Here is a 19,495-nt window from a genome sequence, read left to right as displayed (position 1 = left end):
ATAACAGTAAACACCTGAAGAGCTCAGGCAGTTGAAAATGAAAAGCTTTGAGAAAGAAGTTTCTCACAAATATTTGTACTAAAGCCCACTCCACAACTCTTGAACAGATGAAAAGATTTCAGAGAGATTTTTGTAAGTACATAAGGTGAGCTTCTAAATAGCAAGGAACAAGAGTAGCTAGAAGTGGAGAATTAAGTCCCCCAGAAACGGTGAGAAATTGCTGAAAGTATTGCCCTTAAAGTAACTTGGTGTGCCTGTAAACCTTCAGTAAAAGAATTAAGAATAAAATTATGTATATCTACAGGAAACACCTATTAGAGTGTGGAATTGTCCAGGCTATGCTTATCCTTCCAAGTTTCTTCTGTCCATTTATGTGTCAGGATATATTTTTATTACCTCATCTCATTATATTTTTTTAAGGCCTTTTAACATTTAAAATGCTCAAACATCTATCCAAGATAGCTTTTTTTATATTTACTGGGTGAGAGGCTTCTAAGTAGCACATAAAACAAAAGAATGTACGAGTGAAGCTGTCTGCTAAGCACTGCTGAAAAAACCAACGTAGAAGTTCATTTGTCAATTAAAATATCAAAGTATTTTTGTATTTATTTTTTGTCTTAAAAGAAATGTTATCTGAATCGTGGAGAAGGTAATTAACCAATTTAAGTTAGCACTTTTATACTTTTTACAAATAAAAATCAGAGGACCACATTCTACAGTAAAATGACCTATCCAAATGTGTGACTCAACAACAGTGTAGTTGGTTTTAAAGCCCATTTTAAACATTGGTAATGAACTTGATAGAGGAGCAAATTATCTTGAGGATTCTGGTTGGTTTTGTTTCAGGGCGGGAAAAGTGCATCTGCACTTGTGTAAAAAAACGAAGCAAGGCACATGCAAAATCTTTAAGGACACTAACTTTGCTACCCAGTTTGAAAGGAAATGCTTCCACAGTCAAAAGTGTACACCACAAAATGAAGCAGGAAGTGAACTAACCTTTTGAAATCTTCTTCACTGAAGAAAAACTAAGAAGTTCCACAGCCAAATTAGGACTACAGTTTTAAAATAATTTATTCGGTCACATAAATACTTTGTAACATTTGCATGTTCCCTTTTTCACATCCTTGGCACACAATATAGCTCTTAACTCGTACAAAACTAGTGTAAACATCCATGGAAAATGAAAGGAAAGCTGGTTGACATACATAAACATTCAATAAATAGCAAAAGGAGTGAATAATTGATGGTAAAGATCATGTAATTTCACTTGAATGTTTAATTAAAAGAACCTTAATTTTTTTTAAAAATAGTGAATTAAAACTCCATTTTCCCACCTTTTTACCATTTTTGCATTTAATCAGATACACAATAACAATTCTTTAGTTCAAATTCTTGAATGAACAACAGCAATTCAATGCAGTTGTATGACTTGAGGCATTGACAGTTTCGGTTCACATACAGAAGGTTACAAAACAGTATTTGCAGGTGAGTGGCTTTGGACAGCACAACTTCTGAACTCCCTCACCTCATTCCAACACAACATTAAGATCTGCCTTAATGAGCATTAGTGTATAATCTGTTCTTGATAAAGACGACATCAGACAGATGCTGTCGGACACCGGGGTAATGCTGGATGTGGTTGAACCAACGGGACACGTTAAGGTATTTCTCCTTTTCTTGCACTGTGAGGTCCACCTGCATGGGGAATAAATACAAGGCACCAGTAACACCGGGCATTGCATCATGGTAAGGCAGAATAAAAGTGGAACATTTTAGAAATGATTTAAACTTAAGTAACTTGTTACAGTCCAGCAGCGTTTTATCCTAATTTCACACAGTAAAACTCAAACCCATGACATGTATGGAAATTTAATCTACTCAAAGAAACAGACCTGGAGGTGGAATACAGTTGTATTACAGAGAGGGGGGAAAGCTTGCATGAATTTAAAGCATCTCTCTATTCATGGGGTCAGGATACAGTACAGGACAGTGCAGGGAAGAGTTCCACAACATGCACAACCCTTTCATGTTCATTTAGCAGACAGTCTTGTCTCACAGGCAAAGTGACTACTTCATGTTTCAAAGTGTATTTTAAGTACAGGAGTAAGCTTTTTCCAGGCAATTTCAGACTGGATAGGATAATTGGAAGTTGTTTTGTATGACTATTGCTCAAAATAGAATAGTTACTAAGAATCAGCATAATTTAACTGCTCAGATCTGCTAGCTTTCATTATTAAGATAGCAATGGCATTATTCAAATTACAACAGTAAAACAAACTGGAAACCTACCCATACTCCATAAAAATATTTAAAGTACTATCACACAGAACAGCTTCAAGATCAATCAGGGAGAAGTCTCCATCACACTATTGCAACAGCTCCTTGACACAGGATGTGTGGTTAAGATTAATGCAGAGCTTCAAGCCTATCCTTAATCAGAAGACTGGCTTAGGTAAAGTTATCTACAGTTTCAGATCCAAATTCTACCTTTAAAAGTCTTTCAAATCTAGGTCAGCAGCACCCTCAAAGCTTTACTACAAAGTCTGTTATTACTTTGGAGTCTTTCAAGCCAGCTGTAAAACTATTCCCACCCTGTATCACCTATATTACTATTCTTGATTAGCAATTTCATATCTTCTCATTTCTCTGTAATCAAAGTGGCTTATCAGTTTAGACCATAATCTCTTTTCTCACATTAACATACTACAACTGAATTACAAATGGGGGAGTCCTCAAAACAGACTAAAAAACCTGCCTCAGGAACAAAATGTGACGCTCACATCAGCTCCCCTATCCCATCTCACCAAAACTGAAACCAATCAGTGCAGGATTCACCTCACTTCATTTTCAGCTAGCCAATTAACCATCAAGCTTAATTTAAATCTTGACAATGCCGGCAGTCAACAAAAAAGGGCACATCTGCACAGGACAGTTTTACCAGAAAAAATGATCTAGACATGCCTAATATTTTTCACGTTTAGATTTCTAAAGCTAATCAAGGTTAATCTTCTCAAAAGCTAAACAGATGGTGTATTCCTTACGCTTTGTTCTACAAACACTAGATTTTATGGATGCTGCAGGTTCACTGAAAATTTGGTTTTGGGCACAAGACAGCTGGAAACAAATCTGTTTCAACAAACTTTGGATCACAGAAAGAGCTAAACATACTCATTTACAGATATTGAGGTGTATGAGTAAAAAGCTGCTCTTTAAACCCTCATCTTATATTTAACCTTGTGACATACTGCACTTTTGATTTCAGGAGTTTCCCATCAGATTTGCTGCTTCTCCTTGCTGTTCTCTCACACAGCCCAGCACTTGGCTTAGAACTGGGAAGCTTTGAACATGTAGCAGCAAAAAGACTGTAAGGATATATACTAGAACCAGTGGAAAAATACTGAGGGAGAAGAATTTCAAGAAGTTGCAGAAGGGAATTCTAAACAGCATTAAAGCTCAATTAATGGGGAGTTAGGAGCATAGTAACTGTGGCAGTAACCAAAAGGCAGGGATCTTGCAGCTACTCCTAAACCCAAGTAGCTGCTCTTCCTAAGGAATGTTCCTGCCAGAATACAAGCACAGCACTACAGATGTATTTCTTTCTGCAATTTTGTACTGTTATGAACCTCAGTTCAGGCATATGAGAAAATCTGTTCTTCTTGCTGCTGGCATGGAAATGCAAACATTGTTCCTACAGTTGTATAGTCTGATAGAAATGCACAAAAAAACCATAAAAATCAGCCACATATTTTTGCAGATCTAGAAATATAAGAGAGTTATTGGCAATTAACCAAGTAAATAGCATTAACCAGAACAGCCCTAACAAAGGGGGGAAAAAGTCTAGAATTTTTAAAGACATTATAAATTAAAAGTGGAAGCTATGGTAATATAACACTGTTTCACACACTGCCTGAGCTTCTACAAGTGCAGTATATTCAGGACCAAAAAAAAAAGGCAGTACCATTTAGGGAAAGATGCTTTTGATCACTTGCAGTGTATTACAATTAATGGTAGCTGGATGCTGATGCTTGATATGAAGCTGGGAGACCATTTACAAAGTAACACAGTGCGTGAAAAGAACTATGTGTGTGCTCTAAGGCAACCTAAAACTACTGGAAGTGACGAAAGGTATTTAATAATGAGCAAATACTAAAATACTAAAACTTTAAATTCCTTGAGTTTACAGTAACCTTTTTTGAAGCCTTTACTGGATGAGCACCTGGTTATGGAAAGGCTGAGCTAAATTTTATATTTTGCAGCAGATACAGTATTTCTTTCCCATCATCTTTCATTGGTAATTCTCGATCTTCATGTTTCTCCAATGTAAATCAAAAATGTAAGTCTGGAAAACTAGTCCTCTTCCATTCTGTTAGCATAGTGAAAAAACATCTGAAGGGCAAAACACCTATGCTAATAATAAGACCCCTTTTTGTACTCTAGGCACAACAAGCGAGATATTTTTACTTATTTACATAATGTACTCTATCAGTGAAATATATTAAAAAGCACTTTGTGGCATGCTCTACTTTTTACTCTGAACATAACTCTTAGGTTAATTGTTTAGAGATCACTTCCATGGCATTTTTTACAACATTTTGTTAGATGGGTATTTTCTGTTCTTCCTCATTAAATTAGATAATTCCCCCAAGTTAAGAAAGGCTGCTGTTCTGCTGTTAAAATAATTATTTGCTATTAAAGCAATTATTTTAATAGCAAAGAAGCAGACACTTAATTTGACAGACTTTTTTTTCTTTCATGTGATGAAAAAAAAAAGTCTTTTTCTTCCACCACAAAGCTCACTGAGGGGCACCAAGGTGGTTATCATACAATGCAACTTTAAGAGTTTCTGAAAGGGCTAAAAATACACAAGCTTTAATTATATTTTCTTTCTATCGCATTGGGGATGCAGGCATAAAGCCCCATTCCCACAACCTGCAGGTCACAGAAAATCTAAAAATACCTCCCTACATATGAACCTCTTCAGCACCAAGACAAGGATAGATACTACCTGACTTTTTAAATTTAACCTTTAGACAGGGGAGAAAGACAAAATAACCCAACATCTGGATGGTATATTTCATGACATACATGTACCTTCTCATAGTTCGGTCTAATTTTCAGCTGCTAAAGGAATAAGCTCAAAATCACATCTTTTTTTTTAAGTTAAAGCTGCTTCTTTTGCAATTCAGTTGAAGAACCATTTTTAGCATCATTGCTTAGAAGAAAAGCCTGTTACCTCAGTACTAAAATAAGCAGCATATCAGTGAATCTTAACAAAAAGTCATGGCAGTCTGTTTATTACAGGAAATGTTCCTTATGGGAAAAATAGCTCCAAAATAAACTACTGTTGTAGTTTATTATAGTTATTTATAACTCCTTGAAATTCTTCTCCCTCAGTCTCATTATAGTTCAATATTAGTGGTTCTGACTCAAGGACAACTGCTTACTTTGTTCTGTGCTTGATCATATTTGGTTTGACACCAAAATTTTGACTGAGGAATCTTCCATTTGCAGATATAAACTTCACCCATAAGTAATTTTCCAGACCTTTTTAAAAAAAATTTCAAGTCAGACATATAGATTTGAGAGCATTTCCTTGGTTCTGACAAAATTTTTGAAGTATAAAAGCAGACCAATCATCATATTGATTATTTCTCTTTAAATAGAACTGGACTTGAGCTGGTCAAAAACATTTAAGAATGAAGACATCTGGAAACTTTCAAAGAAATAATTTTAAAAATCCCCCAGATTAGTAAACAAGTTCATTACCACAGGAGGAATTTAATGCTTACTGATTGCCTAAGCTAATCTCAAGCAACACTTCTAAATTCAAGTTTTCACTGCAATCTATGCTTTAACCTAGTAGAATTTTATTATCCACATTTATCCACATATGTATTTCTGGAACTGAAGTGTCTATAAGACAACAATATTAATGTTACATACACAGAGACATCAATTACATATGACAATGTAGATCACATTGATTGAAAAGGAAGTATCAAGCATTATATTTTTTCATGTCTGTGACCTATATTAGGTCACAAACCTATATATGAGTGTGTATTTCTAATTAAAAGACCCAAACAGATTCTGTATGCAAGAACCTTGAAACACTACCTGTGAATCTGATTCTCACTGATTGAAATAATAATTTTTTCCCCACAATATGGATTTTTAAACACATTGCACTATTATGTTTATTAGGATAACTAAAAGGGACAGGGAGAATGAAAGGCAGGCACACAGCAGCAGAATTAAGGGTTGCTGCTGTTCAGTTAACAAACTGTCAGGTCAAATGGATGAGCCTGGACAGTGAAGAACCAGACTCCAGAACCCCTCCTGGATAATGGGAAGGGCAAAAGAGGATGGGAGGGGGGAATGAATACAACGATGCATGATCTATACTCAGAGAAACCAGGACACAACAGGTGAAGAATTGAGCTATAGGAGTGGCTGGTCTTAAACACTTTTCCAACGAAATGTGCATCAGAAGGGTTTTAAAGTTTTTCTGCTTGGCTTATTCAGGATGACCATGGTATGCCAGAAGTATTTACAGTATCCTATCACTAATGTCTGTGCTAGCATGTAGTTTTCAGCCTACCAAAAGCAGAGATTAACCTTTAAGGTACTACCAGTGATGTTTTTAGATAAAATTTCTAGGTAACTTGATGGACAGCAAGATCTGTGGGTTTGCCCTATGCCCCACGTCTCCCATTTCTACCTCCTTTCTTAAAGCATCATATGAAACACATATTGATATTTTGCACAAGGCTTAGCTGAAGCAGTGGGGGATATGACAATCTCCTTCTCTGAACCACTTCAAATGAGGAGATACAGAAGCTTTCCCTGATTCTCCCATTAAGCTTAGGGCAGAGCAGCAGCTCTGGACATACTCTTTTGTTTACAAGAAAATTAAAAATAATTAAAAGACATCAAAAAAAACCCCACAAGACTCTAGAGTTCAAGATTCTGCCTCTATCTCTATATGTTTATCAATTCTGAAACCTTCATATTACATGTAATTGCTAGTTAGTAGCTTCTAGATTTTCATATTTATTTAGAACAGTCACCCCATTGCTAGTCCTTTATACCTTTCTGATTCAGAAAATTATCTCCGATGAAATCAAACATTCAGAAACAGATGCTGTACTACAAACTTGTCCCAAGTAGTGTCTGGATGGTTGCAGGCACACAGGAGCACCAAGTCATTTGTTTTTACCATCTGTTCTATTTCCCAAAGCAATAACTTGTATCTTTTCATCTTGATTAGGTGGTCTACTCTAGAGCAAACTCTAAATTTAAAATACGCTTGGATTTTCCCTTGCCAAGTTTTTTTTTTTAAAGACTCATTTGAACTTGTACTCTCTTACAGAATATACAATCATATTTTTAGAAAATACTTATAGTCTTTTTTATGTCTGCATATCATATGTGAAAGGTAACCCATTCTGACTCTGTAATCAACACATCTATCCTACTGCTTAAGATACTTTACAAGGTAAATATGATTTAACAGAATTAATTCTATGTGACTTACTCTAGCAGGTTTTCAAAAACCTTTTGAAATGAAGCTTTGCTCTCCTCTGCTTGACACTTATTTGAACTTTTACTCCTGGACAGTCAAGATACAGATAGATAAGTTTCCTTTCATTTCTGGTAGAATTTTACTACTTGATTGCCCCTCCCCTCTGCTTCCATTTTAAAATGTATTCCTCTACACTTCTCCCAGAGCTCTGCTTTTAATTGTATAAAAGTAACCATTCACCCAGTTGATTGAATTCAATTCTCAGACACACATCCATTTGTCAGAGGCATCTTCTAATTATCCTCACTCCCCTCCTCAATCTTCTAATGCAAAACTGACTGATTTCATCTTTTCCCAAGAATTAAGAAGACCTTTTTATGCGAGTCCTTTGGTTTCTTCCCACTCGAGAGAATGACAATGGCTCATTTACAAACACATTCCAGCTACCAAAATGCAAATAGCTTCTACTGCTTTATCTTTAAATTAGTACTTGGGGTTCAGAACTGAAGGTGCACCAATTTTTAAGCACTTCATAGTAGCCTGAGTGGACTACAAATAATCTCAACATCTTCCCCACTTAGAACAAATTTATTATTGGCATGGGTTTTGTTTTTTTACATTTTCCCCTTAAGCACCAGCTCCCTGTGTTATTTTCATATTATGTACCTTATCAAGTCTGGAATTACAAATGACAATTTGTTATGTCTCAAACTTTTTTATATGCATTAAAGAACTTAATTTACATGCATTTCTATTTCTCTAATACTAACAAAGTCAACTTTCAGTTCTGGCACATCCTTTCAGCTTCATTTATCTATTTGCCCATGTACTTCTGTACTGCAGTTCAGTGATGTTTCAGACTTGAAAAGGCAAGAGTCCTTAATCATAGAAACACAGGGATAGGTATCATCCTTGCTATATTTTGCAGAGGAAACTAAAGCATTCTGACACTACAGGTCTTTTGACAGATACACAGCTAAATATTAATGAATAAAATGAAAAACCTGAAAGATAAAACAAGTTTTATCTTTCTCTGTTCTGTTAGTTAACTTCTACAACAATAAAATGCCCTTTAGATAAATAGGAATTATGATAGTTGCACATATAAAAATGATGCAAGTAATGCTTACCATGATATAATGCAATCCATAGTACATCAAAATGTCTGCTAAGGTAAAAATGTTTCCTGCAAGGTAGACTTTATCTTCAAGGTGCATGTTAAGATCCTAAAAAGGAAAAAGTCATTACACTGCTGTAGTATTGACTTTGTGAAATGATATATTAAGGCAGCTATTAAAAATAATAGAAATTTCCTCTGGAGACCATGCATATAAAATAAACATCAGTTTTAAGTTATCCTTATTCAGCAAATGAAACAAACAATAAAAGAAAAAAAATCTAGAAAGTAAGTGATAAGATAATAAAATAAAATATCAATCTTTGACTGTGAGAATTAGGTAAAATTTAAATGCTGGTCTCTAAACAAAGTAGTTTATACACAGTGAAATTTTTGTAAATGCAAGTGCAATTGATTTTAAGCTGACTCCACTGAAATATTTTCAAGTCTGTCTTTTCTTGGCTTCAAATGACTGCAATTCAAAAATTAGGAGAGCTGTGCATTTATTATGAGTGCAAATTCAAATGTTAACATTTGTTTAATAGAAAAAGCAGTCCTATGACAAAAGGACAGCACACTGCTCTCCCAGCAGCAGCAAAGCCTGTCCTCCAGGATTCCATGCAGCTGGTCAGCAAGGCTCTGGAACACCAAATGTCCAAGAACCAGGGAAGCACACAGGAATAGTGGGGTGGGAAACAAGGTGTTTCAAGCTTGATGCTGGTAACTTGATACCCATCAGCTGCTATTACTTGACACCTGCTTTTATTAATGTTGAAATTACTGCTAACAATTCTTTGTGACTGATATTGTTAATTCAGCTGCTGTCCAAGTCTCTCAGAAGAGAGAATTTCAGCATTTTAAGACCATCTCTCAACTGTTCCAGATCAGAAGCCAACAGGGTAGGTAGTAGGTGGCTTCTGTTCAGGTTCAGTAAATAATTATTTCAAATGCCTATTAACAGAAAGACTCATTTTCATGGCTTTTTGTATGCAGCCAATCTCTGCCAAAAACCAAGAGACTGACAGGCTCACTGTTGCTTGAGTTTATCATTCTGAGGACACAGGCACCACACAGCAGCTCTACCTCTCTTACCTGTCCTTCCTCTTCTCCAAATCTTACCTACTTGTCATGCAATTTATAAACCTTTTGCCCCCCCACCCTTTTCTCTAAAGAACTTTAACAACAAAATTATCCACTTTAACCTGCATAAGCCAGCTTTGGTTTTCCAGTATTATTTTCAGACATCTATAGAAACAGTTTCCCAGCTTTCACTTGGATTTGGAAACTCCCCTCATCAGAGAGAAAAAAAAGAAGGACACAACATCTGCTTAAGCCACTCCCTTCCCCTGCCCTAGAAACAGAGGTAAGCAGCTTAAACATAACTAACATTTTCAAAAATGTTAATTTTTCAGTCTCAATTACAGCAAATTCCATTTTCAGACACTTTATTGAAAAAATAAGTCTTGGGCAAGGAGAAAGGGGTTAATACTTAGTGAACAATTAAAAAATTATATTTGGCCTTTAGCATGTTTTTGTGGTTCCATAATTTTACTGATAGAGGGATTTCCTATAATGCATGTATAGAAAATAAACCAAGACCAAAACACAAAATTAGAATGCTGAGACTTTAAGACATCTAACCTTGCATTTGCTTTTGACAAGTTCGACTCCATTAAGCTACCTTACTATTCTTTGATAACCTCTTCATGACAGGACTCCTGTACTTCTATAATATTTGAACATCCCCACGTCTGCTTTGATTTCTTTTATTAGAGCAAATCAGGGAAACATATTAACCCCTGCATAGTTAAAATTCTGTAAGGTCAACTGCCCCTGGCTATGTAGCTTCTTTTCTTTAGACTGGTTTACTGCTTTGCTCATGTTAGTGGGGGCTCGAATTACCTCAAACATGTAACTACAGTTCTGTGGCATTTCCTACAATACAACACAAAGGAAAATCCAGTGTTAAGAAGAAAAAACTTGGAAGAAAAAAACCCCCAAACCTAAAGATCTGCTTTACTAGAAAAAAACCCAAAACCCACAAACTTGTCTGTTTTGAAACAAATTCTCTGACCAGCATTTTTCATTTCAATTAACCAGAAATTCCTCATGCATTATAATGAAAACTAACACAGCTGAAATTATATTTTCTCCCCCCCCTCCTCTCTTCTTCTTAGCTTAGGCTACGGAATCAGGATTTTGTAAAGGAAAAAGCTCATTATCTTTGAAGGTATCATCACCATAGTTATACACCTGCTGAAAATTTTGGATTTCTGCATCAAAGAAATTACAGCATGCTAATTCTGAGTTTTATATTGCATATGTACATTCAAAATAGTCATCAATAAAAAATCCTAAAACTTTAAAGGCAAGGTAAGCCATTATAGCGTGAACAATTATTTATTCTGGTTCATCAAATTTTATGAAGTCAGTTAACTGAGCAAATTAAATTTGACAAAAATGGTTTAGTCTTGTATAAATTAGCATTAGTTTACAATTCTGTTTTTGAACATGTACTTCTCTCCGCTAAAATACAGACAGATACTTTGATTTCATTCTGCAAGTCACACTAATTCTGAAACACCATATTTTTTTCATGTGCATTAGGCACATCTAGTTAATCTTGCTGCATGGGTTGTGCTTCCCATGGATGATTATATTACTGGCTAATAGCCAAATGTGCTAAAATTCCTCAAAGTCAAGTTTGCTCAAGTGACCACTGTAATTAAGTGAAATAGTGTTCCAGTCCTGGAGAGATTAATGAAAATATGAACACAAAACTCTATAGAACTTCTATCACATGCAGGAAATTCAGGTCTGCTGGCTGTCATCTGAATAATTTGTCCTTCATGTACTGAATGCCACTACTTAAATGAATTCCATATATACAAACTCAGGATTAAAAGACTAAGATAGTCCCGAAAATTGTTTGTAACTATATAAACTTACTGTTGCATTCCCCTCAGGAAACTCTCAAATTTCAGACATACTTAAGGCATAGCTGCATTACAATGCATTAACATACACTGAACAACTGCAGCAATTCAAACACCATTTTGAGGGAGAGAAAAGCAACAGAAAGAGTTGTTGCATTATTTATGGACTAACTGATGTATTTCCATTTGCTTGCTCTATAGGGAAAAAAAAAATCCAATTTACAGCCTGTATCTAGCAACAGCTCAACGCATCCCATTCACACTCCTGAGCACCACCAGCCTTGCTTTCTGCCTGTTAAATATGCAATCCAATGGCCCCTAATCCATTTAATCTGCTCACGAATCCCTGCCAGTCACTGCCAGTTGTGACAGCAGCTCGGATAAGGAACAGTTGCCTCTTAGGACAACTCAGGAGCTTCCAATGGACCTAATCACACTCTGATTTTGTTCTGGATATTCTGCCCACAACACCCTGCTGGTGTACGTGCTTCCCGTACACACAGACGTCCTGTCCTTTCAGTCAGCAAGATTCCCGAGGTCATTTATGCCCTAAATGCTTTTATGTCTCTCACACCATGCAAAGACAAAAAGCTGAGCACTCCCAAATGTTTCAGGAAAGCCCCTGACAACGCAGAACACAAGAAAGGGTTTCAGCAGCCACATCCAAGAAAAGCAGAACTACACTTTTGATATATAGACATATTTTTAATTCTCATGCAAGACTCTTCTCTCTAACTGGCAAACTATGAGCTAAATCTGGTCTGGAAGAATATCATATTACTGAGTTTCTCGTAAAAGAAAAAAAATAATCAAATGTTGCTGCAATAATAAAAATTCAATCTTTAAACCTGTAAGTGTACAAAAAAACAGTGTACAGAGCTGTGGATTAATGCTGTGAACAGAGCATGGATTAACCTGCTTTTGCACCTGTGGAAACAGTAATTTTTCAAGCAAGCACATTAAACAGAAATTACAGCTCTCTTATTCAGATTTCTATTTGGATTTCATTATTACAGCCAGGCAGCACAGGAGACTGAGATAAAGCTAATTGAAATCATGGAACATTGTTCTGTATGAGACATTGGAAGTAGTACACAGAGACCCTTAGTTATTATCCTTCACAGAACAGAAGTTTCTACATTTATGTGGATGCTTTTATATGAATTTAACAAGCTACCAGTTATTTGTCAGAGGTTTCTGAAGATGCAGTATGAGGGGGGAAGAATCTTCAGGTATAAAATACCTAAAATTGATAAAGCAGAGACATTAAAATCTCCTGAATAGAATTCACTAACACCTAAGTAGACATTTGATGGGACAGAGAAACAGAAAAAACACTGCTTATCCTGCATGACAACTCAGAAATTTTCAGATTTTTTTTCCTATGCAGCTTAATTTACCACTAACTAAACATCAAAGAAACAAAATATTATACTCCTTCATCCTGTGGAAAAGAAAGTTAATATAATGCACTGTATATTATGCTGTTACTGCTATTGACATTCATCATTCCTATGAATCCGCTGATGAACAGATTTAGAGCAAAAGTACTGCTCCCAGTTATTTTGTCAAGTACACAAGCACAAATCAAAATTAGACAAAACTCAACAAGCCCTTTATTGGTCCATTCTGAACATTGTGGCATTTGCTCTGGATGAATATTAAAACCCTGGTTGAGATGGTCTCTTTCACCATAATATTCCTGCCAAGTAACAGCTTAAGGCAACACATCAGTAAGAACAATTTAACAACCTATTTTCACAAAGCAAACAGAAAATCCTTCCCGTTCAAATTAACAAACATGAAACCAGTTATTTACTGACATTTTGTAGAACAACATCAGTTAAGGGTTAAATAGAGGCAGCCTAAAGTTTATAGCAGAAGTTACTGAACTGTTTTTGGTGCAGCTTATTATAAATTGTGGCTCTAGGCTGCAATCGTCCCAAGGCTGCCATTGTGTATTCCAGACACGTTGTAAAACTACAGCCTCAGACTTCCCTCCCTATTTTAGTTCTTCTTTTTTTTCCACCCTTACTCCCTTTTGGCACAGTATACTTTAATGGTAGGCTGCCCCTTTTCTGATTAATCATGGTGGCAGGAGAACAAATTACAAAAAAAAGGCTCTTAATTGCTATACTATGAAATTATTAGTGCTGAAACAATTCCACAGCAGCCTTGTGTTAAAATAAATTCTGGTTATTCAACACTTGCTTAAAAAAAAATCCACAGCAAAACTTTTAAATGCACTTCAAGGCAGAGATTCTCTCTAAAGTAACACTGACTGTTCCTCAGTAAGGAAATTTTGCTTTGCTTGGAAACACTTGATACATCTACATATTTGTATTCAGCATATTGCCTTTTCTACACAACCAGTGTCACTAAGGCCAAAGATGGAAAGAGATCCCAGCTCCAGCAGGAAACTGCTATATCACTGCATCTGGTTTTAATGCTCCAATGCAGTTCTGCAAATACTCTTGCATGTGCTGACACTGCAAATATCATCCCTAAAACCATCCTGAGCAGATAAATTTTGTTATAACAAGACAGAAAATTTGCTTTTGGTTTTTATAAAAGGCAAGAGAGGTAAATGGAAGTTAGTTATTTATTCTCATATGGTTTTCTCACAGTTTGGGAGAACATAAAGCATCACAAATTTCAAGTTTGTTCAAAGAATGACTGAAACTCTGTGACACTTGGTATAAAAGTTTAGACAACAGGGACCTCCATGGGCCACCTAGTCATACCACAGCTAAATCTGAAGCTAAACCCTGATTAGTCAATGCCTCCTTCAATTAAGTTCTAAAAATCCTGAAGGGTAGACAGTTTTCATGCTGTATGTGTAGATAAACCATGACTGTGAAGGTTTTGATAGCATTTGCACATAGAAAGTAAGAGCAGATATGTTACAAAAAGAAAAGCAATGTAAACAAATTCATGATTAACCAATGGAAGATATTCCCCAGATACAATGAAACCCAGATAACTCAGATTATTTGGGGTTCAAGTGAGAGAAATGGTTTGTCAGGGTTTTCACCTAGTTGGTAGGTAATGCAGGCACCATCAGCCTCAAGATCAAGAGGGCTATCAGCTCGAAGAGCAACAAAGAGTTGTTTTGTATCACTTTAAGACACATTTTTCCTTTATTTTAAGTAACAATGTTAATACTGCTTCAGTTTATCTTTGGTTTCTGCCCACCTTGCCAGAGCCAGAAGTTATTAGGACTCTGCCAGGTTGAAGTAGAATCAACCTTGCAGCTCACAAATTTCTAAACTCAGACTCACTGGCAGCATCGACCAATGGAACATGTAAAATGTACCATCCATGTAAAACATACTTTTAAAACTAGAAAAAATAAACACTTTAAAAAGTGATTGAATTTCACTGCTCTTTTATACATATTTTGTAAACAGTGTTTAACAGTGTAAAGCAAATTTTGTCTTCAAGTTGTTCCCTCAAGACTGCAAAAATACTTATTACCAGTTGCAAGGAATAGGGAAAATAGAGTAAGTTTTGCTATCTGCTCCTCGTCATCTGGCTGCTCTAACAACAAGGGGGACTTCCAAGATTTTCTTTTCTGCTTCCACCTGTTTAAGAGGAAGTAAGCTTCAGCCTACAATAAAAGTTTAATAACAGCAGACCAAGGACTCCACACAAAGTCACTCCATGTTAAGGACAGTTATGTAGTTGTTCCTTTATGATTTCAGTTTTCACACACAATTCTGTCCAGTACCTCCTTTTAGCATCAATATCAATGACCACAGCATCAAGTATGGCTTGTATCCCATAACTGCCACATCATTAAGAACAGCTCTTAAAACAAACAGAGAAGTGTTGTCCTGGAATACTACACCAACTTGCTTAAAACAAAGGGTTTATGAAGATAGTAAGAAACTGGTGCCTCACACAGGCAGCTGAACAGCCTCTAAACTGTGTGGAACACCCTTCACAATTTACAGCCATTGAGCACTGCAAGAGCTTTGCTTCATATATGTCACAGTTTTAGCTGTTTTCCTGTTTCAGGTTGCCAGGGTATTTTTGTCAATAAAAGTGAAAAGCAGCAAGAGGAATAAAAGCCAGAACTTAGTGATACAGTCAAGCCTTAGCATTTGTTAAATTTTATTAATTGAATGCTCATACACACATTAGCACTGTAATTTCCTTCAAGGTCTAGTCATTCCAAAATTCAGTGGCAAGGTAACGAAGCACTCCTCACCTTCAGAATTGTTCTGGTATCCTCCTTGCTGGAGCCTCCATTGACCCGGGTCACCCTGTACTCCAGCCACTGCTGCACCACAGCCTTCTCCTCAGCAGTGCTGCCCAGCAGCTGCTCTTTCCGGGCCTGCCTGACCAGGTGGGCAGCAATGGTCATCAGCCCCCTCAGCCCGGGGCCATTGTTGCTTTGCAGGACAGGAACCTGGAGTGGAAACACAAGTGGAGGGCTAAACAAATAATTGAAGAAAGCAATCTCTATATGAATAGCTATTGGTTTGGGGTTTTTTTTTTATGCTCCCTCAGAACTTAAAAGCATTCCTGGTAAAGGCAATGCCATCAAAACCAATTCTGTGCTGTCCACTTTTTGCTCTTTTGGGTGATTTTCAATTCTTACAGAAGAATATGAACAAACCATGACACCCTTGGCTCCAATTAAGCCAATTCTGCCAACATTAGGCAGAAATAGCATTGTGTGTTTTAACACTGTCAGAAATCTCATGAACTGACTTCTAACTCATTTCCCAGTTCAGGACTCTGACTTCAGACTGTGAAGTCAGTAGCATCCAACTTCTCTCTGAGCAGGCAGGCTGCAGTAACCACACCTCCTGAAAAGCTTATTCCTACACACTGCACCATTCCAAAAGGCCCTGAACAGCAGCCAGGAGCTCACTGGTACCAGCAGGGCAGCACAGTACACCTCCAGCTCTAGCCACGATGTCTTTGTGAGTGACAGCAGCATGTGTTCAAGCATGGGAAGGGAAACTGGACTGCCACCTCGAGAAATGAAGTGAGGGAACTGGAACTCACTGCAATGGGCTGAAGCCCATTCAGGCATTTATAACATAAAATGAAAGAAACTGATTAAACTGCAACACTCTTTCTTTTAAATATTTGACCACACAGAGGAGTCTGTTTACGTCCAGATTTATTTAATCTAAGCTGCAAGTTGAAAGCATAATATTATTTTTGTACTTGTATCAAGAGTCTTCCACTACTATAAAGTTTTTTTTTTTTCCACTTAGCATCCAGCCAGAAAAACTACACACAGACCCAGTTACTTGAATTTTTCAGCATTATGCTTTATGGTAATAGCACTAAAATACCAGCTGGGCTGGAAAATAATTAAGGCAGTTTTTGCAACTGAAAAACACACATAGATACTCAGGACTCCAATCACCAGCACAAGCAGTCAATTAAAAAAACCCCAAACACAAGACAACTGCAGAGCTTCATTTTTCAACCAACCTTCTCTAGGAGGGAGGATCAAACAAAGGGCTCATAAATTTGTGACACTCCCAGCTCTAAATTGCATTTTTCATGCCTCAGATGTCTCTTAAACAATGGAACCTAATGTTTCCATACAAACCTTGAATAATCAAGACATCTAGAACCATAGAATCATGAAAGTCAGAAAGGCCCTTTAAGATCATACAGTCAAGCATCCACCCAGCACTGTCACTGCAACCCTAAATCACTGAATCACCACTCAGTGCCACATCCAGACAGCTCTTAAACATCTCCACAAACGGGTACTCCACCACCTCCCTGGGCACCTATTCCAATGCCTGAGCACCACAAGAGGGAAAAACATTTTCTAATATCGAATCTGAATCTCCCCTGTCTCAGTTTAGGCCATTTCCTCTGGCCCTCACTGCAGGCACAGCAGACAGACCAACTCCCACCTCACTACAACCTCGTGTCAGGTAGGAGTACTCTAAAGATTAAATATTTAAGAGCAACACGTCCTCCGTACAGATATCTTCCTATTATTAAAATACCACCTTTTTCTTCTCACGTCATTCAATCAAGATAGCACAGGCACAGGGCAAGGAAAGTGCTGAAAGAACAAGTATAAATCAAGCCGAAATCCCTTCCATGACACATGATGATCCTTCCCACAAGCAGAGGGAAGGAGTTTCCAGAACCGACAGGCTCGCAGGCAGCGAGGCCCTACAGCATCCACAACATATGGTGAGGGAAGGGCTGGAGGGAGCACAGGTGAGACCCCACTCAAGGAGACGTCGGACTGGTATCTGGGGCGCCGCAGCCACGTTCACATCGGTGTCTGAGGGGAATTGCCAGGGGGGCGGGAAGGGAAGCTCGGAGCGAAGTAGTCACTGGGGAAAGGAGACCAGAGAACGCCCGCCCTCCCACGCGCGTCGCCACCGCCACCCGCTCCAGGCCCCTCCTCGCTCCCTTCACCTTCCGCTCCCCCTGGACGCCGTACTTGTTCCCGCCCGGCAGCCCCAGCAGCCGCTCCAGCAGCTCCAGCTCTTCCGCGCCCCGCACCGCTGCCGCCATCTTGCGCGGCGGGACACGCGGGACTGGGAAGGAGGGCGGCAACAACCGCTCGTCCTATTGGCGGAGAGCGCCACGGCGCCGGCGGAGGAAGCGCCGCTGCCATTGGCCTGAAAGGGCCAGCCAGCCAATGAGAAGCCAAGAGAGGCTTCGGGTTCAGCCTTTCCGAGGGGGAGGGAGGAGCAGCAGGGTCACGGATGGCCCATGCGCAATCGCGCCTGCACGTCCCCGGCCGCACGGTGGGCCGGGCACGCTCGGGCCAAGCCGCGCCCCCGGGGCGGGGCCTTGCGGGGGACGGGGCAGCCGTGAGGGGCGGGGGGCGGGGAGCCGCCCCTTTGCCCAGCCCCGGCGGGGCGGGGGGGTGCGGGAGGTGTCCCGTCCCGGGAGGTGTCCTGGCGCTGGGGTTTCACTGGATCGCTTTGATCGGAAAAGACCTCAGCGATCACGGAGTCCTATCTATGACCCAGCACCACTGTGTCAGTTGGACCATGGCACTGACTGCCACGTCCAGTCTGTCCTTCAACACCTCCAGAGATGGTGACTCCACCACCCCCCCGGGCAGCCCATTCCAATGCCAAATGCCAATGGAATTCCAAATTCCACCTTTTCTGTGGAAAAATCCCTCCTGATGTCCAGCCTGAACAGGGGACCCTGGTGCAGCTTTAGGCCGTTTCCTCTTGCTCTGTTGCTGGTGCCTGGCAGAAGAGTACAGCTACAGCCTCATTTAGGCAGCTGGAGAGAGTGATCAGGTCCCCCATGAGCCTCCTCTTGTCCAGGCTAAACACCCAGCTCGCTCAGCCCCTCCTCACAGGACTTGTGCTCCGGACCTCCCCCAGCTTCGCTGCCCTTCTCTGGACAGCTCCGGCTCTGTCCCCGCGTCCCCACACCCCCGGTGTCCCGGCCTGCCAGCCCCTCGCTGCTCGGTTCCATGGACGGCTCAGTGCTACACAAGGGGCTGCCCTGATGTGTCCCTGGGGGATGCCCTCCGGTTCTCCACACAGACCATCCCTCCCTTCTCCTCGGCTTCTCAAGAACCATTCTCAGGCACTGCTTCTATCCATCCGTTCGCCTGTCCTGCCTTCCTCCATTTGGCAAATCTTGGACTCATTGTCCAAGTGCAGCCAAATTTAGTAGGGGAGCTGAAGTTTTGTGCATAGCTACATCAATAGGGATCTTGTGAAAAGATGAGCTAGAACCAAGGTGCTACTCAAGGGCAACAAAGGAGGAGGAGGAGAGATAAAAATAGGATTAAGAAAATCATCCTAATCACCACTGTTAATAGAAGCAGTGGAGTTAAGAGATAAACATCACAAAATCTCAGCTGGCAATGCAATAGCCTTATTTAACTGCATTTTAGTGTATTTGAGATTTGATGAAGACATGATTTAATCACCTTTCTAATGCAAG

At 39.0% G+C, this 19,495-nt stretch overlaps 1 protein-coding gene across 2 annotated transcripts; it reads right to left on the bottom strand.

Moving 5' to 3' along the window:
* Window positions 1-1,053: 1,053 nt before the first annotated feature.
* On the bottom strand, window positions 1,054-18,221 carry EEF1E1 (eukaryotic translation elongation factor 1 epsilon 1). 2 transcript variants are annotated; one of them, XM_064703420.1, is made up of 4 exons: window positions 18,018-18,221; window positions 15,792-15,992; window positions 8,656-8,751; window positions 1,054-1,695 (listed from the first exon to the last, which is right to left on the bottom strand). In XM_064703420.1, the coding sequence occupies exons 1-4, from the start codon at window positions 18,192-18,194 to the stop codon at window positions 1,555-1,557; spliced, it is 615 nt and encodes a 204-aa protein (XP_064559490.1). In that variant the 5' UTR covers window positions 18,195-18,221; the 3' UTR covers window positions 1,054-1,554. The 2 variants fall into 2 exon arrangements, with proteins under 2 accessions (XP_064559490.1, XP_064559491.1); XM_064703421.1 differs by having other exon boundaries at window positions 17,993-18,147.
* Between the last annotated feature and the right edge of the window lie 1,274 nt (window positions 18,222-19,495).

This window comes from Zonotrichia leucophrys, chromosome 2 (genome assembly GCF_028769735.1).
Source record: "Zonotrichia leucophrys gambelii isolate GWCS_2022_RI chromosome 2, RI_Zleu_2.0, whole genome shotgun sequence".
Classification (NCBI taxonomy): domain Eukaryota; kingdom Metazoa; phylum Chordata; class Aves; order Passeriformes; family Passerellidae; genus Zonotrichia; species Zonotrichia leucophrys.
The sequence above is the reverse complement of the archived record's forward strand: the minus strand, read 5'-3'. Positions and strand labels throughout refer to the sequence as shown.

Excerpts from the sequence above, each read along its gene's own strand:
- EEF1E1 (XM_064703420.1), bottom strand. The coding sequence starts at position 18,194 with ATGGCAGCGGCGCTTCCTCCGCCGGCGCCGTGGCGCTCTCCGCCAATA. Across the intron at positions 8,752-15,791 it reads ATACCAGAACAATTCTGAAG|GATCTTAACATGCACCTTGA; the intron begins GTGAGGAGTGCT and ends TTTCCTTTTTAG. Across the intron at positions 1,696-8,655 it reads ATGGATTGCATTATATCATG|GTGGACCTCACAGTGCAAGA; the intron begins GTAAGCATTACT and ends TTCCCCATGCAG.